Genomic DNA, 26,277 nt, shown 5'->3' with positions numbered 1-26,277 from the left:
AAAAAAAAGATATAAGGGCTTTACTGCTCAGTACACGACAAGTTTCCCAATAATTTGAAAATAAACCAAGAACCGAGCCAAAAAACAAACCTGTTGCCGTCTAATTGGAATAGGTAATTAACAAAAAAGAATACAGATAGCCATTAACACGAAAAATCATCAAATCCTTTCAGTTATTCAAAAAGTCTAAGTTTTATTTTTGCTTTTAATACCAAGCTCAATTCAAAAGAATCCTAATATCAGTGTTAACAAGGGTATCGAGAAGCAGGCAGTCTCTGAGAAGTTATCACAGCTGCACTTTTCCCATTTACTCGTGACTATTCGACTAACGTCCACCCTTCCCACCACACCTTAAGCTCCAGGTGGGCAGAGATGCTATTTCTTCTTAACGTGTCTCAGTGCCTAGAATTATGTCTGACACGTAAATACTTAACATTTGCTCAGTAACTAAATAAACAAACGAATAAACAAACAAATCACTGCTGTGAATATAAACCGGTCCACTTTCTACAGAGCAGTATCTAGAAAATATCTTAAAATATGTTTGTTTAACAATGATTTCATTCCTAAGAATTCATTCTAAGAAAATTAAAGATTATGCAAAGAAAAAGTTATTCAAAGCAGTATTATTTATGCTGGATTAGTTACAAAAATTATGGCTCATCTGTGACTGGAATCCTACATTACCACTTGCTACGGATTGAACTGGGTCCCCCAAAAATATCTGTCAACGTGGCTAGGCCAGGATTCCCAGAATTGCACAATTGTCCACCATTTTGTCATCTGATGTGATTCTCCTAGGTGTTGTAAATCCTACCTCTTTGACGTTAATGAGGCAGGATTACAGGTGGTCATGTTAATGACACAGGACTCAATCTACAAGATTAGGTTGTATCTTGAGTCAGTCTCTTTTGAGATATAGAAGAGAGAAGCTGGCAGAGAGACAGGGGGACTTCCTACCACCAAGAATGAAGAACCAGGAGGGGAGCACATCTTTGGACTCGGGGTCCCTATGCTAAGAAGCTCCTAGATCAGGGGAAAACTGAGGACAAGGACCTTCCCCCAAGAGCCAAGACAGAGGGAAAGCCTTCCCCTGGAGCTGACACCATGAATTTGGACTTCTAGCCTCCTAAACTGTGAGAGAATAAAAATTCTTTCTTAAAGCCATCCACTTGTTGTATTTCTGTTATGGCAGCACTAGATAACTAAGGGACCATTAAAAAAAAAAAAAAAAAGCTGTAAAAGACTACTGACAGTGGAAAGTGTTAATAACAGTACAGTATTTTTTTTTAATTAGCTGTAATAGCTTGTTTAATAATTTATTATTTAAGTAAAACATATATACTGTAACAATCTATACATATATGCACACACAAGTCATTCTTCAAAATGTCACTCATGGTATGAGCCCAGGAGACAGAAAGGGCCACATAAATCAGAGACTACATCATCCTGAGACCAGAAGTAGATGGTGCCTGGCTACAACCGAAGACTGCCCTGACAGGGAATACAACAGAGAGCCCCTGAGGGAGCAAGAGAACAGTGGGATACAGACCCCAAATTCTCCTAAGACCAGACTTAATGGTCTGACTGAGACTAGAAGGACCCTGGTGGTCATGGCCCCCAGACCTTCTGTTCCCCCAGGACAGGAACCATTCCTGAAGTCAACTCTTCAGACACGGATTGGACTGGACAATGGGTTGGAGAGGGATGCTGGTAAGGAGTGAGCTTCTTGGATCAGGTGGACACTTGAGACTATGTGGGTATCACCTGTCTGGAGGGGAGATGAGAGGTTGGAGGGGGTTAGAAGCTGGCGAAATAGACACGAAAAGAGAGACTGGAGGGAGAGAGCAGTCTTTCTCATGAGGTGGAGAGTAATTGGGAGAGTGTAGCAACGTGTACATGGGTTTTTGTGTGAGAGACTGACTTGATTTGTAAACTTCCACTTAAAGCACAATAAAAATGTCACTCATGATTAATTCAAGTTGCTAGAATTATAAATCATTTGATTTTATTTTTCTACCTTTCTGTATTTCAGTTTTCCTACACTAAACATTATTTATTTCTGAAATTATAAAAAAAAAAAAAATACTGGTATGTTTGTAATTATAATCTCCTTGCCACTTTTTTTGCCACTTTTACCAGAGTCTTCTAAAAGGGACCAATCTGTTCTCTAAATCCAATATTGCTGAGGCCAAGAGAACAAGTAAAAAAAAAAAAAAAGCCTTAAAGATACAAATATAGGCAGGCACCTTCAAATACCTGCTAATATAACTTGCATATTCCCATACCCCACTATTATTTAATATTTCACAAATGATGGCTTTTGAGATATCTGAAAGTATACTGTATCAGCTAGATTTAACAATATTTTCATCTTCAGGAAAATAGGTAAAGCTTATCCAACACAATCCCCCATAACCCATGCTCCAAGGATTTTGCAAGCACAGACTCTATGTGAACACAGAAGAGTTGGAACTCCACAGTTACATGATCACCATCAGAGGGTTCCAAATGGATACCCAAAAGATGGCAGCCATTACTGCGAGCATAACTTCATCCCGAGTCCTGGGCAGAAGAGAATATACTACTAGTTCTCTGAGTTTTTAATTTGTCCCCAGCTTGTCTAAAGAATACTTTTACACCCACATCCTTCACAATCCTTGATAAGAATGACCTTACGTGAGCACACCTGCACCAACTGCAGTCACACAGAAGCACTATCATTGTATACAGCACTGAGAGTTCTGTCCATAAAGGGGTGCTTTAACAGCATAGCAAGAGTCCATCCAGGTACTCAGCACCTTGCACAAGTGCTCAGACCACTTTAAATCCATGTAATGCCTGAAACTCTGCCAAATCCACAGAGCATTTATAAGTTTAAGATTCGGATTTGTGATCAACAGGCTATAGAGACAAGTGAGACACAACCCTCACACTGATCAATCCCAGCAAAGCTTTCTATGCAGAATGGCCAACGGTCATCTCTTTGCTGTAATGTGCAGGCCATGTGTGGTGACCTCTGCCTTCCAATCAGACCCCTCAAGTTAAGCTCATCAGTTCCCCAAAGTTTTAAGTTACTTTCTCATCATGCACCAATAGCAAGATATTAAGATTTCTGGGAAACCATGCACATAACTCTCACTTTTTGTTACCATCTTTCTAGTGGGACAAAGAATATAATATACAAACTTATGAAAGCTATGCCAAAAAATAAATAAATAAACAGCCACAAGGCTTGTTCCAATTTCCTTCACACCCCAGGTGCCCGACAGTGGCGTCCAGCCTAACGTCACTACTGATCATCTCCAGGACAGACGCACACATCACATAATCGATACTCTCAGAAAAACAGCTTCCTTGAACTCTAGCAAGGTCTCAAAGTTCCCACTGGTCTTAGATCACAGCTCTCTCTCCTGCTTGATAAACTCCCAAACATCACATCACCACCCTGCTTTGCCTTTACAGTACCCATAAATGAAAAAAAAAAAAAAGAAACAAGCACATAATCGTATTTTCCAACGATATAATCAGTATTTTTTTAACCAGTGCTTCCAGATCTTTTTTATACGTGCCATGATATGAAGAAAAAATGTTTGTACAACACAATGAAGGAAAAACACAGCTGCTCTTGGTTAAAGGCCACTGACCTGGAGCTCTAGCGAGTGGCTCCAGGCCACAAGGCTAAGGTAGTCTGTATTTCAGCAAAAGGGTCATCTATTCACAGCATCAAACTAATTGAAGAGCTACCAAAACAACCAAATTTGACTTCTCCTTCTTGGAGAGTTTACTCGGAATGTTCACGCGACAAAGCCAGATTTTTGTCAAACATAAATTAAATCCATTCTTCCCTTATCTGCCCAAAATATCGCTAAGGACTCCCACCAGCCACAAATAATAAATGACACTGGGTTCCCACTTTCTTTTCCAAGAAACTGTAGATTAGCCCTCTTAAGGACCTTACACATTCAACACTGAGAACCTACTGTGTGCAAGGTGGCTCTGGTACATACATTGTCAAAGTGTGATATGCTGAAAAGTCAGGAAAATTAAGATTTTCTGATGGCAATAAAAGTCAGTTTCAAGAAGTAAATATTTTTCCTTATGTCCACTAACACTTGTAACTGATATGCTATGCTCTCCACACCTATAAGCAATCCAAAAAACAGGTGGAAACGTTCCCATTGAACTAGGTATGAAGTGAAAAGATATGCTTTATGAATATGTTTTTCTCTATCACATATCAACAGTGGATTTATAAAAGGATATGATGTACCATATTATCAAGCCAGCTGTCCTTCAAATACCTGGCTGAATATTTTACGGTCTTCTCGAAATAAACACACATGTACACATTATGCTAGTTCATAAAATTCAGATGGTCTTATTTCCTTCCTTTCCTTTCTATCTGGCTTCCTAACGGATCACAGTTAATTTTTCATTCCAAGCTGACGTCTCTCTGCTCTCCAGGGCACACCTGACACTCTTGCTAAAACACCCTATTAGCTTATCCCCAAACCAAAAAATAATACACCACGTAAAACTTTACTTGTAATAACTCTGTTACCTACCAGGATATGTCCTTAGAAATCTAGAGAGGTAAAAAACGAATGAATTTACTTCATATACATAATTTTGTAGACATTTTAATTCAATTAAGACAATTTGAAACCCTTTACCACTACATGGCGCTCTTAAAAGATCCAAGGGTAAATTTTACTGATCAGTAGCATTGACAGCTGGAGACAAGCTGCACTCAAACACGATGAATTATTCACTGTTTGAAGCAGTGGAATGTAACCGGCTTTCAGGTAACTGGCACTAACTAAAGCAGAAGAATTACCAACAGTATTTTTAAAGTTAAGCTTTAATTTCCAAGATTACTTTCTCCAATTTGAAAATATCCTCACATGTTTAGCAATAATTTAATAATGGGGTGGAGCAAACATTACACTACATGCAATAACGTTTAGCTAGTCATCCACAGCACACAACATTTATCTATACAATAATAGCTCCTTCTTCAGGAATACAATCAACATTTGAGCATAAGTACTGCTCACATTCAGCACCTGAATATTCATCTAGATGGATGCCTTTTGACCACTAGGAATTACACTGCACCAGTGACTAAATTTTTTGTTAGTCAAAATATGTGTAACTACAAGTAGCTTCTCTAAAAAAAAAAACAGCCAGAAGCTTTTACTAGACAAACGTTCCTGACTGACAGAACTTCAGGATACACAGTGGCCCATCTTCTGGCTTTAAAAAGTCTCTATCTGTTCCACGATATTTGGCATTTTTAACTATCTTGACTTGCATGACGTGATAATCTTTTTGTAGGCTCAACTGACTTTCCATTTTAATGCACCATTATAATATATCATCTTTTTTTAAATTTTAATCCACAGTCCTAATTTAAACTAAAATTCAGCTGTGTTATTGTTGGACAACAGAACAAAAAACTGCCCAGTCCTGTGCCATCCTCAAAATCACTGCTACGTCTGAGCCCATTGTTGCAGTCACTGTGTCAATTCATCTCCTTGAGGGTCTTCCTCTTTTCCACTAACCCTCTACCTTACACCAAGCTTGCTGTCCTTCTCCAGGGACTGCCCCCTCCTGGTAACATGTCCAAAGTAGGGGAGACAAGTCTCACTATTCTCACTTCCAGGGAGCACTCCGGCTGTACTTCTTCGAAGGCAGACTTATTTATTCTTCTGGCAGCTCATGGTATATTCGATCTGCTTCGTCAACACCATAATTCAGATACATCAATTCTTCTTCGGTCTTCCTTATTCACTGTCCAGATTTCGCATGTTTCTGAGGCAACTGAAAATACCATGGCTTGGGTCAGGTGGTGTCCCGGTGGCACAGGGCTACCACCAGGCAGATCCGTACTGAAGGCTGTAGTCTTTGATCTTCATCAGTAAGTGCTTCAAGTCTTCTTTGCTTTCAGCAAGTAAGACTGTGTCATCTGCGTCAGATTGTTAATGAGTCATCCACCAATCCTGATGTCACATTCTTCTTCATATAGTCCAGCTTAGATTATCTGCTCAGCATACAGGCTGAATAAGTGTAGCGAAAGGATACAACCCTGATGCATGCTTTTCCTGATTTTAAAACACACAGTATCCTCATCCTCTGTTTGAATAACTGCCTCTTGGTCTGTGTACAGGTTCCTCATGAGCACAATTAAGTGCTCTGGAATTCCCATTCTTCACGATGTTATCCATAATTTGTTTAGATCCACAGAGTCGAGTGCCTTTTGCATAGTCCATAAAACACAGGTAAACATCTTTCTGGTATTCTCTGCTTTCAGATGTTATACACATCTGACATCTGCAACGATATCCCTCATTCTACGTCCTCTTCTGAATCCTGCTTGAATTGCTGGCAGTTCCGTCTATGTACTGCTGCTACCATTTTTTAATGATCTTCAGCAAAATTTTACTTGTGTGTAATATTAATGATACTGTTCAATAACTGCATTCGGTTGGATCACCTTTCTTTGGAATGGGCACAAGTATGGATCTCTTTCAATCAGTTGGCCAGGTAGCTGTCTTCCAAATTTTCTGGCACAAACGAGTGAGCACCTCCAGTGCTACATCCATTTGCTGAAACATCTCAATCGGTATTCCATCAATTCCCGGAACCTTGCTTTTCGCCACTGCCTTACACAGTGCAACTTGGACTTCTTCCTTCAATACCACAGGTTCTTAATCATATGCTACCTCCTAAAATGGTTCAATGTTGGCCAATTCTTTCTGGTACAATGACTCTGTATTCCTTCCATCTTCTTGGATGTTTTCTACGTTGTTGTTCAATATTTTGCCTATAAAATCCTTCAAAATTGCAACTTGAGGCCTGAATTTTTTCTTCAGTTCTTTCAGCCTGAGAATACTAAGCACGTTCTTTACTTTTGGTTTTCCAACTCCAGGTCTTTGCACATTTCATTATAAAACTTTACGTTGTCTTCTCAAGCCACCGTCTGAATTCTTCTCTCCAGGTCCTTTCCTTCATCGTTTCTATGTTATTACCAAAGCAAATAACACATGGAAAGTGGACAAACAGGTGCCTTCTACACGAAGACAACACTGTACACATGAAAGCATTAGCCACAGCCGTACTAACTTCTCCCACCAACATCCAACTAGCTTCTTTGAGCTCAACCAAGTGATACTTCCCAACGTCAAAACACTGCAGACGTGAATAACACATTCATTTCTTAGTGGACACAACTAAGAATTATTTGTTGCCCATAAACGTATTCTATAAATCTGAGTTTATAAAAGGTTACGATAAAGTATGAATAATCAAGAGAGTGAATGGCACTCAAAAAGAGTTAAGTCATATCCTAACAACTTCATCTACATACAGTACATGAGAGTATTGACTGAAATTTTTACTTTCTTACTTAATAACTGTACACTCTCCAGATTCAAGGAAAGAAAATCAGAGGGTCAAATCAGTTTTGGAACATCATGACCATAATCCTACAGAAGCAGATCAAACAGGCCTTTTTTCCACAGCTCTTCACTGGTTCTTTAACTTCACCAAACAATGTCAAGAGTTATTACTTGACATGACTTTTGGTTATCTTATAAGATTAAGACATCCTAAGAGTTAAAAAAATAAATAAACAAAGCCTGATTATGAATAGGGTGACTCATGTGCCAGGGCATAAAGAAGACAGATGTCCAGTTTTTATCCTCTCACTGTACAAAAGACCACAATAGATGTTTGTGTATACTGTGTGTGTACATACACACATACTTTCATATCTTTCAATACTGGTACAGTTAAGTCAGAGCTAAAAACCAAAAAACCATACCCGTGGCCGTCGAGTCGATTCTGACTTACAGCGACCCTACAGGACAGAACAGAACTGCCCCACAGAGTTTCCAAGGAGCACCTGGTGAATTCAAACTGCTGACCTTCCGGTTAGCAGCCACAGCTCTTAACCACTATGCCACCAGGGTTTTCAAGTTAGATATGACCAATGGTAAACTCTACAGCTTGCTCTCGATGGTATGCCCCAAACACAAACTGTTTTTTGGCTAGCTGGAGCCACTATTTGAAGACCCCACAAATGTTTGGAAATAAGTGTTAACCTATTCCTTATGAAATAATTAATTTAGACGAAATCGTCATTAGGTGCCAAAAGCAGAGAGACCGATGGGGAACTTCACAGTTCATGGATCATACTAACAGCACCCAAACCACCGATCCACCTTAACAGGAGCTACAACCAGAAATTACACCTCCTGATGTGATGCAACAGGAAGTACACAGCACCGCATACTGAGTGTTCATGCCAAAAACTTGAATTTCTAACTGATCAAGCCTCTGTATCTACCTACCAGTGTGATCCTTAAGGTTGTGTGTCAGTCATGGCTGGGCCATGATTCTCAGTGGTTTGTCAGCTATGATGTAGTCCGGCAGTTGTACAACGATGGAATTACTTCCATGATGAGATCTGCTAAGAAGAGCCAATCAGCTGAAAAGGAGTTTCCTTGGGGGTGTGGCCTGCATCCAATACCTGTGGACTTTCTGCCAAAGCTCACTGGCTCTTACTCTGCTCTGGATTCTGCCTTCAGTTCCTCAGCATCTGACCGTCAGTTCTCGGGACTTGGGCGAGCAGCCTACCATCTTACCTGCGGACCTTGGATCCATCAGCCTTCCAAGGTGCACGAGTCAGGAGAAGTACCTGACCAATGGACTTGGGACTTGCCAGCCTCTACAACCACGTGAGCCATTTCCTTGAGATAACTCTCTCTCTATATATATACATATATATGCGCATATATATGGTTTTGCTTCTCTAGAGAACCCAGTCTAAGACAACCAGTTAACAGGAAATACAAGGCATAAAGGAAAATGTTAAACACCACTAAAAAGATATAATCAGCCAAATCCAAAATGCATGAAATGGTACAAAATAAATGACTCAGTTTAAAAAAATATATTTCAAGGGGCAAAAATAGGAGAGAAGGGGAAACTACTATACATCTAAGAAACCTGAAAGACATATTAACCAAATGCAATGTGTAAATCCTATTGGGACTCAGACTTGAAGAAATCAGCTATAAATAAAGGCATTTATTTGTAAAGCATTTGGGGAAATCTGAAGATTGAGTGAATATTTAATGATATTAAAGCAAACTTTTTTCCTTAATTTAACGCTGTGATAATGATATTGACAGATTATGTATTTAAGAGTCCTCCTCTCTTAGAGAGAGCCCTGATGGCATAGTGGTTAAGCGCTCAGCTCCTAACCAAAAGGCCAGCAGCTAGAACCCACCAGTCACTCCTGAGAAGAAAGATGTGACAGTCTGCTTTGGTAAAGATTACAGCCTGGGAAACCCTATGGGCAGTTCTACCCTATCCTATAGGGACGCTATGAGTAGGAATCAACACGATGACAGCAAGCTTGGTTTCTCTCTTAGAAGACATGTGAATGACACACATAAACAGTGGTATTGAGAATTTACAACATTTCAGTAGAGATGGAGGGGGGAGGGACAAATGACATAAAAATGGCCATATGTTGATAATTATTGATGCTATGTAATGGGCATGTGGCGGTTTATTACACTATTCTATTTTTGTGTATGTTTGAAAACTTCTATTATTAAAAGCTTTTTAAAATTAAATAACGTTCTTTCTCCCACCCCTGCCCAAAAAGCGGGGAATGATGATATAAATCCTTTTCTAAAAGCACCAACTCGTTCTTGAAACAGCCTGTATATGTCCTCACACAGCTCATGGCCATGCTGCCTTGTTCACTGACTCCCGAGTCGTCTGACCTACTAATCTTATACGGCTACCCCCAGACACACAAGTCAGTTGAGAATCCTGAAGCAACTCATCCCCCACATCTGTTCAGCCAGGAGAGTTGTTTTTTGTTTTTTTATTAAACCTTTTTCCCTAGTGATAGATCCTCTAAGTCCCTAGCTTCAGAGTCACAGGAAGAGATCTTTCTACTTAATGTTCACTAAGTCTTACTAGCTAACTTTAGGAAACACTCCATAGCCCAAAAGAAAAAAGAAATGATACACGTTGTAGGCAGAGATTACATAACCATTTCCAAGCGAAGACCCTTCAAAAGGCATCTGGTTTTGAAAATAATTCTGGTGAGCAACCACTGCTTTCTACCAAGAATCAGTAAAACACTATGATTTACAGCACGTGACCCAAGAGCAAACCGAGGTCACACAGCTCTGCCACTCATTAGCTGTATGACTGGCGAATTTACCTCCCTTTTTCTCTATGCCTCAGATGCCTCATCTATGAAACGGAGACAATAATAATTATTACACCTACCTCACAGGGTTGTTCTGAGAATTAAAGGAGCTAACATGAAGTACTTAAAACAGGGTTTGGCATAAGAGTTGTCTACTATCATTTCTACTCCATGGCCTGTCTGTACATGTTCAATCTCTCAGTGAACGTCAGATTCTTTAGAGCAGGCTCTATGTTTAATTCACCCTTAAAGACACCAGTGCCTCTTACCACTGGTGGGGTATACAAATTTGCTAAATGTTACATTTCTGCCTCTATTTACTTATCTACTCCTCCTCCTCTAACCAAAAAACATCAGTCAGTTCTACCAACATGCCAAATTTGAACACTTACTACCTGATTTGATTTCTTGAACACAGTTGCTAGGGAACAAGCCAGTTTTGCCATCTATATAAATTTAAATAAACCTTGTTAACCTCCAATAGCAGCAGATGTAGTCATTTTGTTTCTTAGGACTGCTGGAAAACTCAGCTGGGTTTAATAATTTCCAAATGATAAAATTTTAGTCATTAGTTGCAGACTTTTACTACATAAAATGGGAAATGAGAAAATTTAATCAGCTCAATTTTCTAAGCTCTCAGTTTTAAATGCAAGACAGCTGGGTCCTCCCTTGGCTGCTCCCCACTCTGCCTGGCTTTCTACGCCTCGGATACAGCAGGTACTCTCTTGAGTAAAACATCATCTCTCACAGATTCTTTCTATCAGTTTGGTAAATTTAATAGTATCGTCCCCAAATCTCTGGAAAGATTCATAAAACATTCCTTCCTCCTCTTATTGGGTTTTTGTTTATTTAAATCATTATCAATTTTTTAAAAATAGGGATACTTAATTTAAAGAAAGTTTTGCACAGAAATGAGAATCCGCGATTAGGATATATCCATTTCTTCAACAAATACACTGACGTGCTGTCAAAAAAAACAAAACAGTCGCTATCTGTGTTCTAATGTCTATTAGTGACATCAAGGATAACAGCTCTGGGGTATACAGTTTTCTAAATCAAGACCCTGTGGCTATGCAAACATTCCTGAGCAAAACGATTTTTTAACACAACTCAATTTTTCCAAAGCCACTAAAAGCACAAAACACCAACTTACAGAAACTCAACATCACCCAAAACTTTTAGCATCCCAGGAATCCTCAGCCATGGGCTGATAATACACTGCAGTACAGAGAGGTCTACAAGGGGCTGCGTGTGAAAACCAAACTGATAAAGTACTAGCCAAACTCAAAATTGGGCCCTGGTGGCGCTGTGGTTAAGTGCTCGGCTGCTAACCAAAAAGGTCGGCGATTTGAACCCGCAATCAGCTCTGCGGAGAAAAGACCTGGCGATCTGCTCCCGTGAAGATTACACCCTAGAGAACCCTATGGGGCAGTTCTACTCTGTCCTATAAGGTCGTTATGAGTTGGAATCGATCTGACGGCACACAACAAACTCAACATTACCCTGACTTTGATGTACACAGGATTCTGCTAGAGATTTTCTGAGGAAAATCCCTCTACCCAAGGATTTCTAATTCTGATCCAAATAAAATGAGAATGCTGATACAATAAAATAAATTTGACTTACATATAAAAGCACTTCTCAGAAACTATGTTCCTAGGCAAATCACTCCCCCCCTCTAAAAAAATTTTTAGTTTTATAAAGCTAAGAAAATATTCTAAGGAATTGTGCTTTCCAAGTTAGCTCATTAAAGCCATTGAGATTTAAGAATTCAAACTGGGTAATAAATATCTCTACCTCTACAAAAGCATTATCTTTAAACGATAAGAGAGAAATGCAGTCATCAGCGTTCTAAATGTAGGAGCTTTACAACGGGAAGACTTTTTTATCCAAGTACTCTTACATTCTTACATTCAGATTTCAGAAAAATTCAGTTGGCCAACAATGTTAAAATGATTATAGCACTATTTTCTTAAATAAATACAATTTTATTTTCTTATTAAACTTTATTACCTTAAGTAAATAGACATTATCTTAATACGCATAAACATTTAGAAAAGCAGAGTGAATAAATGCACAAACTGTAATTTATAAAAAGAAGACCATGAGGTGCAGAGTGAATTTTTGTTGAACTTCTATAGAAATCTGGTTCCCAAATTAAATACGTAATCTCTCACTGTTTGTTTGTGTGTATATGCATATACACACATAGAGATGTCTCTAATAAAACTCCACTAACTTATAACAGGCAATTGTAGCAAACTGATTGGGACACAGTGATGTAGCAATATAAAGAACAAAAACTATGTGAAAGTCAAACAATGGAAAAATTAATCCTTCAGAGCTTCCATTAGTCATCAGAATCATCTTACAATAAACCTTTTTGATTTGTGATTGAGAATTATTTGAAGCAGCAGAACTCAAACTTACTGGACTTTTAACAGTATCTTATTTTGTGGTCCTACTTGCTCTATCCCCTCCTACAACTATTGTATGATACACAATTATTTTTAATGAATTAAATGTATCTTTAGTTTCTCTAATAGTTTTTCAACGCTTAGAATAAATTTGGATATTCTGACATGAGAGTATGCCCCAATGGCATATACTCTGCCTCGGTGATTTGGTGCAATCAATGCTTTGGCAATTTCAAGTCCTTTACTTTTATTAAAGAAATGGGCCACTTTAAACATAAATACCTGTATTCCAGAGCAAGATGGAAGACTGTCTTGCAAACATTATAAAACTGTACTTTTAGTTTTTAAAATCATGCAAATAACAGAACCAGATCTTGAAAAAATGTTAATATATGTAGGAAATTGAAAAATTATCCTAAAACACAGGTTCTGTTATTGTGTTCCGCTGAGTCAATTCCAATTCATAGTGACCCTGTGTTATAGGACAGAATAGAACTGCCCCATAGGGTTTCCTGGGCTATAATCTCCCGTGGAGTAGCTGGTGGGCTCGAACCCCTGGCCTTTCCATGACCGGCTGAGTGCTTAACCACTGTAAACCAGAGCTCCCCAAATAAATCCTGTGAACTTAGAGAAGGCATCCTTACCAACTCCCAGGTCCCCTCCTCCTCCCCCTACTACAAACCAGTGTGTGCTTCTATCCTCAAGCCTTCACAGCAGACAACTCTGCTCCTCAAAGATACTGCAGACCACTGCTGGCTCCCTGAGCCATGGGCTCACACCAGGAAAGCAGAGGTCATGAGACCCACAGCACCCTTCACGTTTGTTTTCTGTCATGACAGAACAGCAAGAGCAAATCTGCTCCTCTACCACCCTCACCTGGGTTCAGCTATTAATCAACTAAACGAAGAAGCTTTATCAACTCTAGTCCACTACACTATGAGCCTGCTGAGGGCAGGGGTCTATGTGATTTATTTCTGTACAGAGAATCTCACTCACTGCATGGTACCTAGGTGTCCAACGTCTGCATCCGAAACGGATGTGTAAAAAAATGTTGACCTACAAAAACTGGAAATAAAGAACAGAAATCTCCCAAAAAGGAGAGGGAGAAATACGAGATGTGAGAAGTCAGGAGAAAGCAGCCACAGTGAGAAGGGATAGTTAAGGCAACCAAGAGTGAGTGTCAGAGGGGAGGACAGACATACGCCCCTCTCGCCACACGATCAAGCTCCCGCAGGTTCTGCTGTCCCAAGTCTTCCTTGTTAGGATTCATCCACGTGTATCAAAGTAGGCAGTGTGGCAAACCTATCATTTCTGCAACAATGGAAAAGGGAGAGGGGCCATCCAGAAGGCCTAAAGGCATTGTTCATCTCCCTATACAGCTGTTTATAGACACTTCATACACAACTTGAAACTTAATATAATCAATGTTTCTCTTGTTTTATGTCCACAATAGGACTAAGTTAGAAAAAAAAGAGAATGTGAATACAGTTTTAAATATAAAAAGTTAGCCTTTTCAATGAGATTTTACACCAAAACACAAATAAAAGCTAAAAACTGTCACACTTAGTATTAGGCAGAAATGATTTATGTTAAAATGTAAATTAAGGCTAAAAAGAGTCATATTGTATACCGAATGTGCTAAAATTAAAAGATGGCATAAAACAGAAGCTATAACTTCATTACATGTAGACATACATCATACCAAAAACCAAAACCAAACCCAGTGCCGTCGAGTCGATTCCGACTCATAAGGACCCTATAGGACAGAGTAGAACTGCCCCACAGAGTTTCCAAGGAGCGCCTGGCAGATTCCAACTACCGACCCTTTGGTTCGCAGCAGTAGCACTTAACCACTATGCTACCAGGGTTTCCAATATACATCATATAATATTTTAATTTTATTATTTAAGGCAAGGGAAGGGATGATAATAAAGACCAATCAAAAACTTTTGATCCTAGGGTCTAGCTTATCTCTATTACCCAAACCCGCTGCCATGGAGTCAATTTCGACTCCTAGCGACCCCGTAGGGTTTCCAAGGCTGTAAATCTCTGTGGGAGCAGACTGCCACATCTTTCCACCACAGAGCCGCTGGTGGTTTCCAACTACCAGACTTGTGGTTAGCAGTCTACTGCTTTAACCACTGCACCACCAGGGCCCCTTAGCTTATCTCTATTACTTATATATTTACATCATGAGTGAACCAGTCAATAAATAAATTTCTGCTAACTATATTTCAAAGGAAGTCACAACAATCAATCAATAGAAACAAGAATTTTGATTCCACAAAAAAAAATTTTATGAACATAACAGAAACGTATTCTCCAGTTTAATTTTTTTTTCCTTTGAACTAATTTACTTAAGATCAGTACATATCAAAGAGTAGTCATCATTCTTCCCCGCCTATGAATAAATAAGCAGCAGAAGATGAAACTATTCACATTATATTTTGGGATATTTCTGTTAACTGGAAAGTAGTACCCTTGAGTTGGGATTTTTTAAATACATTTTTAAATGCAAATGATATTTAAGTTTAAAATGCACTTGTTTTAGCTTTATAAACTTCGCTTTTTTATAGAAAATCTACTCTGCATTCTGGAAATCCTGGCGGAGTAGTGGTTAAGAGCTATGGCTGCTAACCAAAAGGTTGGCAGTTCCAATCCACCAGGTGCTCCTTGGAAATTCTATGGGGCAGTTCTACTCTGTCCTACAGTGAGTGTCGTTATGAGTCGGAATTTGCTCAACGGCAGTGGGTTTTTGGTCTTGGTTTTATTCTGTATCCTATGGAGACTAGTGTCCCAGTATATAGGATGGTTGAGGGGTAACAGTTCTGCTTTAAGGAAAAAAGAATGCAAATACATGATTTAAAATGAATTAAAGCCTGAGATCTAAGTATCTTAGACTTTTTTGCACTAACATCTTAAAAGCAAACTTTTCTTAGCTTGTGATTCAAAGTATGGTTAAGTCTAAATACCTATACATAGCTTTCTCCTATTTCAATTGTCGGATTTTAAGTGAAAACAAGAACAATTTACAATCCAAAATACAGCCAACACTTTTTTTTTTTTTTTGTATTTGGAAAAAAAGAATGAAAAATGGAAGCTCTTTTAAAGTAAAATTGCCATGTCTGGTTAGTTGAAACAACAGTGGACACACTCCCAATACCAAGATGGATATGAAAAAGTAAGTAGCATAGTATCATAAAATTTGTAGCTTACTTTGTGCCTTTTCACAGAAGTTTATCTGAAAGCCTAAAGTAAAAGAGATAAGTTCCAGTTCATTTACTGTAAATCAAATAAGCCAAAATTAGAACAAGACATTACATTTTTATATTACATTTTGAATAAAACTAACTCTAGAACAGTTCAAATCACATTACCCCCACAATTACAGAGACAACTGTAACACACAGGCTTTCTTTAAAAACCCAGCTCTCTCAGTTGAGTTGGAACGAAAATCCAGTTAACTTATGAGAGTTGCACTGTCTTAAACTTTATTTTTCACATCTCTTCAATAAAAAAGAATATTTATCAGCCCTTGGAAGTTAAAAGTAACTTTGTTCTGTCAATTTTTTCAATGTTTTCAACCTACAAATTCAGACCACATTACAAGGCATTTTACCAACTCAAAGTACTGATTTATAACACTGATTAATTACTACGATTCAGTAGTTTAGTAATTCAAAAATTGTGAAACCTAAACACACATAAAGCAACATATTCCAGTCAATTAGTTAACTTGAAATGATAAAACCAAAATCAAAACTCATTACAGTCGAGTCAATTCTTACTCATAAAACCCTACAGGACAGAGTAGAACTGCCCCATAGGGTTTCCAAGGTGCAGCCGGTGGATTCGAACTGCCAGCTTTTGGTTAGCAGCCAAGCTTTTCACCACTGTGCCACCAGGGCTCTACCAGGAAAATAAGCCAGTTAAAACTAAAGCCTTCTCAAAATATTATTCCACCCCTAGTTAACTGGGTGAGTATCTGGTTTTCTTAGTGTTTACCCCTGCGTGTTTACTACTATTATGGGAAAAAATAGAGAAAATAAATTTAGAATGAGTATCACCCAAACCTATGTTTATACAAATTGAATAAATACTTGTAGGAAAAAGAGCCAAGGCTTAAGGAAAGATATGTTTAAGTAGACTTTCCCATCCAGCTATCAAAATTCTTAAGATTCTAAGGTAAAGATACCACCTGCAATGTAGTACAACTAAAAACTGCCAGTGTAGCTATTTTGACACAAAGGTACCTTCTCCCTTCTACCTCTCAGGCTTAACTATCTAATTATACAAATGACAATGCACGAGGAAGTGAGAATGGAGAAACTGTGCAGGAAAGGAATACTGAGGCAAACCTGAAAGATGAGGGGTAAACGGCATCAGCACTGATCTCTACCGCTGTAGCTCAACATGCTGCCCCACGAAAGGTGCAGAGGAAAGAGAACTCAGAAAGAAAAACCAGAGATCCCCAAGGCTTATAAAGCTCACAAGTCTAAGCTCCTAAAAACCAGCCAGGCAAATGGCCCAAGCACAAATCAGGAGGAAAGGAAAGAGAGGTGGATCATGGCAAGCAGCAGCGGGACACACGGCATGAGGGAGCGTCAGCCACACTTGAGAAGCAAGTCTACCATCGCATCCCAGTGGTAGGTGGGAAGGTACAATTCACCCAGTACCAGGACTGTAGAGGACGTTGATGAAACACTGAAACAACCTTAAGGCTACAGATATTCTTCTGTTTTAGCTCTAAGGCTGCTACTAGGTAGCAATAAGGAAAGGTGAGAGAAGAGGTGAAAAAGATAGCAGTATGAATAGGAAAAGGGGCAAGAAAAATACATTAAAAAGGCAAACGTGACAGAGAATGATAGAACGTCACCAATTATGGCTTAAAAGTTAAGCTCAGTTTTAGTGCTAAAAAAAATTCAAACCTTGAAGTTCTTCAGTCAGTGCAGACACAATACAAGTAGCTATTCTCTACGTATAAAAACCTGTGTCAGGCAGAAGAAACCTGTCAAAGAAGGAAAACTCAAATCTTTTCCACTAAAATGAGCCGCAAGACTGCACCCTGTCAAAGACAGAAAACTTGCAAGTCCTAGAAAAACAAGTCATTCCTGTCGAGTTCCCGCTCTCACAGGCTTCACCATACACACTTGCTCTTTTTACCTAATTATGGATGAAGCAGCCAGGTGAGTGGGTTCTGAGGCCTCATACAAACATCTCTCTGCATGATTTCTCATTCAGAAAAGACCTGTAGTGATCCAGAGTCCGAACATAAATGATTCTCTGTTTTTTAGGCAATTCCATGATTTTTTAAGTATAATCAATTAAATCAGGTAGAAATTTACTTTACCTAAATCCTTCTATACCTCTAAAAGTCAAAAAAAGATGAAAACGGATATATGAGAAAGATCTGCAGCGGTCAGAATTTTTGTTTTCTTTCAAATTACAGATTTTGGAAAGACCCAAACTGTACCACCAGCTCATTCACTCAGGGCAGGGAGGGGCAAAGGAGACCACCAACAATCTTGTACAAAAAGAGAAAGATGTTGGTGGGAAAGAAATGGTGCGGAAAACTTCCAGTATCCTTGACTTTTCAAAAAATAGGTTTGTGGCTACGCCATAATGCCCACCTGTACTCATTCACACATACTCAAATTTCTGAGGTCTCCCCTCTCTCCTAAATTCCATGTTCCCCTTCATTTACTTTAAGTCCTGCATCTCTGGGAGTACTGGATATTAGCTGAATCTGTTGACAGTAACAAGTTAATTTTAAAAGTCTTAGATGCCTCGCTATTTTTTTTCCCCCCTGATGAAGTTATCTGTACCCTAGGACTTAATTTTGCATGGTTTGGTCCTCCACTTCAATTTCCCTGAAGCAGGTGGGGGAGATTCCCGGTCTTTTTCATTTATGTGGCCCCAGGCAAATTTACTTTCAGTCAGTCTTAGACCCCCCAATGATAAATACCAAAATGTATAATGCAGAGTATTAGTAAGCCTACTAAAGAAATAAAACTATGCTTGGTTGGTTGGTTGGTTGGTTGGTTTCCTTCTATTTCTCTCTGGGTCTCTCTCGCTTTCTTTCTTCTAGCTTTCTTTCCCACATTCCCCCTCACTCTAACCCTCTTACCTCAATCTTAAGATCCCTTAACTGACCATAACTCAACCTCTACAATTTACTGTTTTGTCTTGATTTTTCCAAGTAAAGCGAGATAGTCCATATTAGTCTAAAAGGCCATCTAGGATACCTGTAAGTGTATATTAAAAAAAAAAAAAAAAACAGTATTTGATGTAGCAGGAACCAAAATGAAGAGCGTCAGCAGCAAGACAGGGTTCTAGTTCCAACTGTGAAATCTGAACAAACCACTTGAGCCCTAGTTTTCTCATTTACATATAAAATTAGGAATAATATCAGGTAATCTTATCTTGGGGGCAGTGATGGTTCAGTGGTAGAATTCTCACCTTCCATGTGGGAGGCCTGAGTTCCATTTCCAGCCAACACACCTCAAGCACAGACACCACCCATCTGCCAGTAGAGGCTTGTGTGTTGTTGCTATGATGATGGACAGGTTTCAGGCTACGAGACTAGGAAGAAAACCCTGGCGATCTACTTCAAAAAATCAGTCTATGAAATCCCTATGGATCACAACGGTCCCATCCCATTGTATGTGGGGTCACCATAAGTCCAGGCCAACTTGACAGCAGCTAACAACAATCTTATCATACAGCTTGAAAACAGTGTGTCTGAACCTAATTGTGCTGGTCTAATGCCCTTGTGGGGTTTTGCAGTTATCACTTTTCCCTTTCCTCTGGGCTGACATGAGAGAAGGGGTCAGGAGAGTGGAGGGGAGGAGCATAAACGGTTTTCCATCTGCTCAGTAGTTCCATATGGCTTCCCGATTAGTCTGGATGTTCGTGCTGCTGAAAACACATTATGAAATACAGTATGAACAGATAATAACGTAAAGGAAATCAGAGTGGCCTTACCGGGCCACAAGCATGAAGAGTCTAGTTACTTGCTGCTTTCCAACTTCAACCTCAAATTTTTGGCATGTGCCTTATACTGCAAAGTTATCAATGGTACATCACTGTGGTTCTAACATCTAAGGATTTATCTAAACTTGTCCTAAATTTATATTCACTTAGAGTAAGTTCCACAAGAACTACTTCCTGCTGCTTTGGCTGTATTTCCTATAGTTTTCCCTACTTTATGTTTTTCAAACTTAAAAGGGAGCCTCACTAATTTACTAATTCCAGGTTGCTCGCAACATGCAGAACCATTCGTGATTTTATAAGTACTAATTAAATTCTTTCCACGTTTTTCAATTCAGGACACTGTCAGTCTTCATATGCCACCTCTTTTTTCCTTCCCATGGACACTGACTACTTTATTAACTCTTTAGTTATGTAACCAAATGCCATTATTATCATCTCAAGCCTGTTCAATAAAGCTTAGTGCACCCAGAGGGAGCAACTCAATAACTATGTGGCCTTGGGCAAGTACCTAACTGCGATGAGCCTCAACTTCCTCATCTGTAAAACAGGACAATAATACGCAAAAGTGTTTTGTGAAGTGTTGAGCAGGTTATTACTATCATAATTGCTATTATTCCTGCTCTCTCCCTCAGATAAGCAATGACAGTGGCACCTTCTCTACTTCTCCAGCTGTTCACCAGACCAGCTTAACCTACACAAAACCAGTCCCTCTCCTTTCATCCTCCAAAAAGTTAAAAGGTATAGGCTCTAGACATCACTGGGGAACCCACCCGACTCTCTACACCTCTGCCACAGCCCTTCCTAGACACAGCCAGGTGACCTCAGGACTCTGACTTAAACTCCAAAAACATGGCTGCTTCCCCCTGACGGGCACCTGGGCCGGATCTCAGGGATACTGGCAAATGCTTCAGAGGGGCCAGTAGTGCCAGCTTATTTTTTAGCAATGAAAGGTATGGATATATCAGATATATATATCATAGCTGTAACGAGCAACACATCTCGTTCTCCCCTTGTTTAATTCTGTTGTACAGTTTTTTGAAAGACGAAATAAAACACAGCTTGAAAAGCGGCCGTGATGTCCACATGGATCTTCTTCCCTGTGCTGGGGAATGATGTGTTGTGCACCAGGAATCAAGCTGTGTGTGATGTAACTGTCTGCTTCTTTCCAAAGGCCCATCTTGAGTCTTAACTACTGGCCAATGCTCCCTTTCATTGTTTAGCCACATATTAAGCCAATCTTCTTACTCCCTGTCTTTGAATTCTTCTTCTAAGTATACATTAACTCCGTATCTTGCCAAGCCTGTGAAAAGACACACAAAGACTTTCTGGACTTGATGGCAAAGGGCTAGAAACTAACCCATGTCCACTAGCAGGGACAGTAATTTCCATAAATAGCCCAGATGACAAATTTACTCAGAATGGCAACATATTCTGTTAACTCTTATGTTAAATGATTTCCTTTTATATCTTAAAGTGTTGAAAGGATTTTATTACGTTTCACATCTACACTGTCTTCCTTGGCCAGTGCCTAGGCGAAGTCTTCTATTTACTTGCAGATTCCTGATCAAAATACCTCCTGACTCAAAATGCCAGTGTAAGTTCTCCAGTAAGTTTAGAACTCTGAATCAGGAAGCACCAAGGCTCCAAAGCCAACACGAAAGCTGGTTGCTTAGAGCTTCCACCCCCTGACTGAAACCTAAAATAATCTCTCTTCTATTCCTGAATCTGCATCTCTTCTCACAAAGATTCTTCTCTGAGACCTGAATGGCCAAAATGACTTAAAGAAAGCTCAGAGAACTCACGTGAACCCATGCAGGTGGGTAGTAAGAAGAGCAAAGGCTACCAATCACACAGGCCAGATTAAAACTCACCGCTACTAGGGCAATGTCAGTTGCTTAATCTATGAAAGGGGACTATATCCACCTACCCTTAAATGGTAGCCATAGGCTTCAAACTTGGTGACAAACAAATTAGGTGAATGCCACATAAGCAAACTTGTGTTAACTACTTGTTTTCCTATGTTTTTTAAGCCTGAATTAAAGTTTTTTGGGTTGTATAATTAGGGCCATTTCCATCTCCCAGGGAAATCCTGGTGGCATAATGGTTAAGTGCTACAGCTGCTAACCAAAAGGTTGGCAGTTCCAATCCACCAGGCGCTCCTTGGAAACTCTATGGGACAGTTCTACCCTGTCCTATAGGGTCACTATGAGTCAGAATCAACTCGATGGCAAGGCATCTATCTCCTAGAGGTGAAGATTGAAAAGCAGATTGACCTGGATTATGTATGTACAATGGAGTCAATTATGATATACAGACCCCTAAAAATAAGAAAAACGCCAAGGATTCAAATCAATCCAGCTTCTCAAATTAGGTAAAAGAAATGGGAATAAAAGAAAAAAATTTTCCTAAACAAGAAAACATGACTCCAAATACAAAGCTAACTAATACTCCGTTTTAAACAAGTTTCAGCATGCACTCCCTCTGATAAGGCACATTACTGGAAAATAGGAGAAATCCTCAGTTGAGGGTTCTTTTCTCCCATAAATGTAAACTCGTCCTAATATCAAATTTTTTTTTTTTTAATTTTATCTAACTTGGCAAACAGACCCACATTTTGCAAGTTTTAGTCACCAAAGAACTGAAGCATAAAAACCACTCAGCTCATAAATGTTGGGCGTGTTTGTGAATAGCGATGATAGAAAGTGAGCTGGGATGAATGAAGGACTCCAATGCGCAGCCATGACAGGATCAGCAGCTACTCCCCAGTATCTCAGGAACAGAAAGAAGGGTGATAAAAGAGACCGCGGCCAGAAAAGCCATGCCGGTCAGTAGGAGAATGTGACTGAAACTAGGGTTGTTGATGACTGTTCTAAAGCAGTACTCACTATAATTCCCATTTCAGCCAAAAGAAAAAAGAATATAGTAAACTGTTGCTAGATTTCTTTCACAGCATTCAAATCTATTGCTACATTTCTTTTTAACATTGCATTTAAACCGTAATTCATTAGAGAATCCTCAGATCCAGAAAACGGAGAAGGTTTGGCTTTTGAATTAGAATATTCATCTGTATTATGCTAAAGGAAATGCTCAAATGATGAAAATATGGTGAAAGGAACACAGTACAGTGAAGTGTAAGGCCCTGTAATACTGAAGCTACGTAAAGTGGTAGATGATGAGGGACAGTGACTCATCTACTAATAATCAATGAGACCGTTACCACTAATAGCACTGCTGACAGCTAACATCTATTCTATCTTCACCATGAAAGACCCCATACTCTACATTCATCCTCATATCATCTATGAGGTAAGGATTATTCCCTCTTTCCAAATGAAAAACTGTGGCTTCAAGGTAAGTAACCTGCACAAGATCACAAAAATCTTAAATTGTGGTAAGGGGATTCAAACCCAGGACTCTAGAGCTCAGGCTCTTAAGCCCTAGGATATTAAGAAAACAACGTTTCACACTTTGGAGCACCCTTGCCACAAACTTCAAGCCATGAAAAAGCGTGGAAGGTTGTCCAGTGCCTAGGAAATGCTTATCCCCCAGGAGGACCTCCGGTGCCTATTAAATGAAATATACTCCATGTGTCCCACAGCCGAATCCTGCTGTTTGCAAGAGCATGGTCAATAACAGCTTCCAGGAAGGTGGCTTCCTGAGGTGGCATGTAGAAGCCAACTGGAGGGAGCGGAAGCAGGCGGTTAGGGAGTACACCAACACCTTCTAAGGACCACTCTCTGTGAAGTCTAATCGAAAGCCAAGAAAGGTCTTTGGAAGATGAAGTATGGGAGGTTTAGGTATAATATAACAAAATAAACAGAAAACAGAGATCCTGAACTGCTGCTTAAGCTTGAGTTTTATATCCTGAGAATTTCAAGTAATTCTCTTCATTCTGAGTAACCAAAAGAGGCTCAAGAACAAGATATAAACTGAATCAATCAAGGTTAGACACAGTCCTGATACAATTAAACTAACTCAGAGACAAATGAAAGAGGGATCCTATGCTCTCCCTTTTAAGATGGATTCTGGGTATTAAGACAGGGGAAGGAGAGGAGAATGAGGAGCATCAGAACAACTAACCGCAACCACTTTCTCTGAGTTCCTAGCACACTCCAAGCTCTGTCCTGTTTGGGGATCGTCACGTACACTGTGCCCTCCATTGAGATGCTCTTCTGGTAGAAGAGGGTCGGCTTTTCAGACAGGCCTTCCCTGATTATCTTCTCAGAGCTGAATGCCCTTACCCCCATTACTTTCTACCCAGTTTGTTACCTTCATAACACTTTCTCAAATTGTAATTCTTCTTATTTACCTGCATATCGTCTTCCCTCCCCCATTCTCATGGGAAGGTAAGCCCCATCAGGGGTGAGACCCTCTAATACACTCTCCTCTGAACACCCAGTACTACAGTTCTATGCCTGGCACCTGGCAGATGTTCAATAAATAATTTTTGAACAAAAATACAAATGTATACAGCTTTTTCAAACTGTCACCTCCTGCTGTCCGGCGGGAAAAAAAAGCTTGCATGATTTTTATAAGTCACCCTTTTTGGACCAACAACACAGTCCTCAATTGTCATTTTGCTGTTTCATTTTCCCCCACCACCTGGACTGTGAAGCTGTGAGATCCGGAACCCACCCTGGACTTCATCTGTATACTGTGCTGTGCAAAACCGTGGCCATTCAATAACCAATTCAATCTGAATTAACTTATGGCCTGCACAAAGTGTCCTCTGAGCGCTGACGTCATCCTGTCTATATATCTATCATTGTTCCTTATGTATATTAAAACTACCTCATGGGCAAGGTGGCGAGGATAGAAAGATGAATAAAATCCTGTCTCTCCTTCCTGAATCTCACACACACACACTCATAAACACGAAATATTCAATTCAAGGGACAGCCCCTGGAGCCCTTTAAGAAGTTCAACCAAAGAGCAGCCAGGGTCACACTGACTACCAAGGGTACCCCCAACTGACTCTACTCATAATTCAATACAAGCAGTTTGCTAAAGTTGTCAAGAGATTTCCGACACTCGCTATTTTAAAAATAGCATTCCTACTCCAAATTCCCCAGTAAGCTTAAGGAAATGGTCCCTAGTGGGCTGGGGCCTGATAAGTGTATTTTCACAGCACCCCCTGTCAAGGGCCACACCGAGCTAATAAGCATTCCCGGTGGGAAAGCCACTAATTAGGAGGGCTGCCTCGGCTGTCCAGACACTACACAGTACCAGCTTGACCCCCGCTTGTTTCCGGTATCTCTCCATTGACACCGAATTCACCTTTTTTTTTTTTTCCTGCATGCAGGGCGAACACAGAAATCCCTCCACAGCCTGGTACACATGGGCTCCCCCAGGCCAGGGCTGTCCCAGCACCTTACAGGTGGCCCAGGCCTGAGCAATCCTCAGCCCCTCCCAGCGCCCAGAAACCTGCAGAAGTTGGCCAACGCCGGTTCCGACAGGCCCGCGCGGCCCAGGGGTCAGGTCGGCGGGCCGGCGGCAGCCGTGCCCCGCGGAGAACCAGGGCGGCCCGGCCGGGGCCCCACTGCCTACCTGCCCGCGCGCGGCGGGGACCGGAGCGAGGAGCGAGGAGCGAGGCGAGCAGCGAGGCCCGCCCGCCGCCGCCCGCCCGCCGCCCGCGCCCCGGCCCGCAGGTCCCGGAAGCCGGCCGGCCGGCGGCCAGGTAAGCGGCGGCCGCGACCGGGGCGGCTCCCGGGCCAGGTGGGCCCCGCGGGCCGGCGGGAGGGCCGGCAGGGCCGGGCGGCCGGGCGCCGCGGGAGGCCGCGGCCGGGGCCTGCGCGGCCGGGGCCCGGATGCTGGGCGCCCGGAGGCGGCCGGGAGCGGCGGGAAGCCGGGGAGGGAGGGCGCGCGGCGCGGGACCTCGGCGGCTTCCTCAGCCCGGGCCGGGGGTGTGCGCGGCCGCCGGGACAGGCCGCGACGGCGCCGACGGCCGCGCCAGGGGGCAGGGGTCTCGGCGGGCCGCGCTCCTTACCCTGCATGCTGCTGACGGCCGGCTGCCCCGGCGCCGGGGGCCCTATGGAGCCCGGGGCGCCGCTGCCGCTGCCGCTGCCGCCCCCGGAGCCGCCGCCGCCGCTCGGGCTCGGAGCCGCCATTGTTGGGAGTGAGGAGCCCAGCGGCGCCGCGGCGGCTGCAATGCAGCAAGTCGGCCTCTCGCACGGCCGAGGGGCGGGGCCAGCGCCTCCTCGGCCCCGCCCCCGGCGCGGCTAGGCCCCGCCCAGGACACGCCTCGGCCCCGCCCCGGCACGCCCCCGCCCCCGGCCTGACGCGGAGCCCGCGCCGCTGGGAAACTGCAGAGCCGCCCAGGTCTGGAGGACTGGACCCGACAGGCAGGCAGGGATCCCGGCCCTGGGCCGCGCGCGGGCCTGCAGGGTCTAAAAGTAGTCTGCAGAATTATGGGTGTGTGTGCGTTGGGCGGGCGGGCGGGGTAAGAGGATACATCGCTTTCATCATTCCCGCAGAGGTCTGTGACCCCAAAAGTTTAAGAACCCCCTTCCTGGAATCTCAGAACTCAAAATAGTAAAGATGCAAAGGATCCCAAGAGTCGTGCTTCTTGTCCAGTCTCTGACACGGCACATCCAGAGAAGATCGGCTATGGGTATGGTTCCAGTC

The 26,277-nt window shown here is 41.5% G+C and overlaps 1 protein-coding gene across 2 annotated transcripts in view; it reads right to left on the bottom strand.

The window, feature by feature from the left end:
* MAP2K4 (mitogen-activated protein kinase kinase 4) overlaps positions 1–25,760 on the bottom strand; it is a 178,793-nt gene extending 153,033 nt beyond the window's left edge. The window contains exons 1-2 of one of the 2 annotated variants that reach the window (XM_064271798.1): positions 25,640–25,760; positions 15,877–15,909 (exon numbers count right to left, since the gene is read on the bottom strand). In XM_064271798.1, the coding sequence (XP_064127868.1) occupies positions 15,877–15,909; positions 25,640–25,760 (154 nt within the window). The remainder of the gene's footprint in view (positions 1–15,876; positions 15,910–25,639) is intronic. The other variant, XM_064271799.1, reaches the window with a different exon arrangement.
* Positions 25,761–26,277: the final 517 nt, after the last annotated feature.

This window comes from Loxodonta africana, chromosome 18 (assembly GCF_030014295.1).
Source record: "Loxodonta africana isolate mLoxAfr1 chromosome 18, mLoxAfr1.hap2, whole genome shotgun sequence".
In the NCBI taxonomy this organism is placed as follows: domain Eukaryota; kingdom Metazoa; phylum Chordata; class Mammalia; order Proboscidea; family Elephantidae; genus Loxodonta; species Loxodonta africana.
The sequence above is the reverse complement of the archived record's forward strand: the minus strand, read 5'-3'. Positions and strand labels throughout refer to the sequence as shown.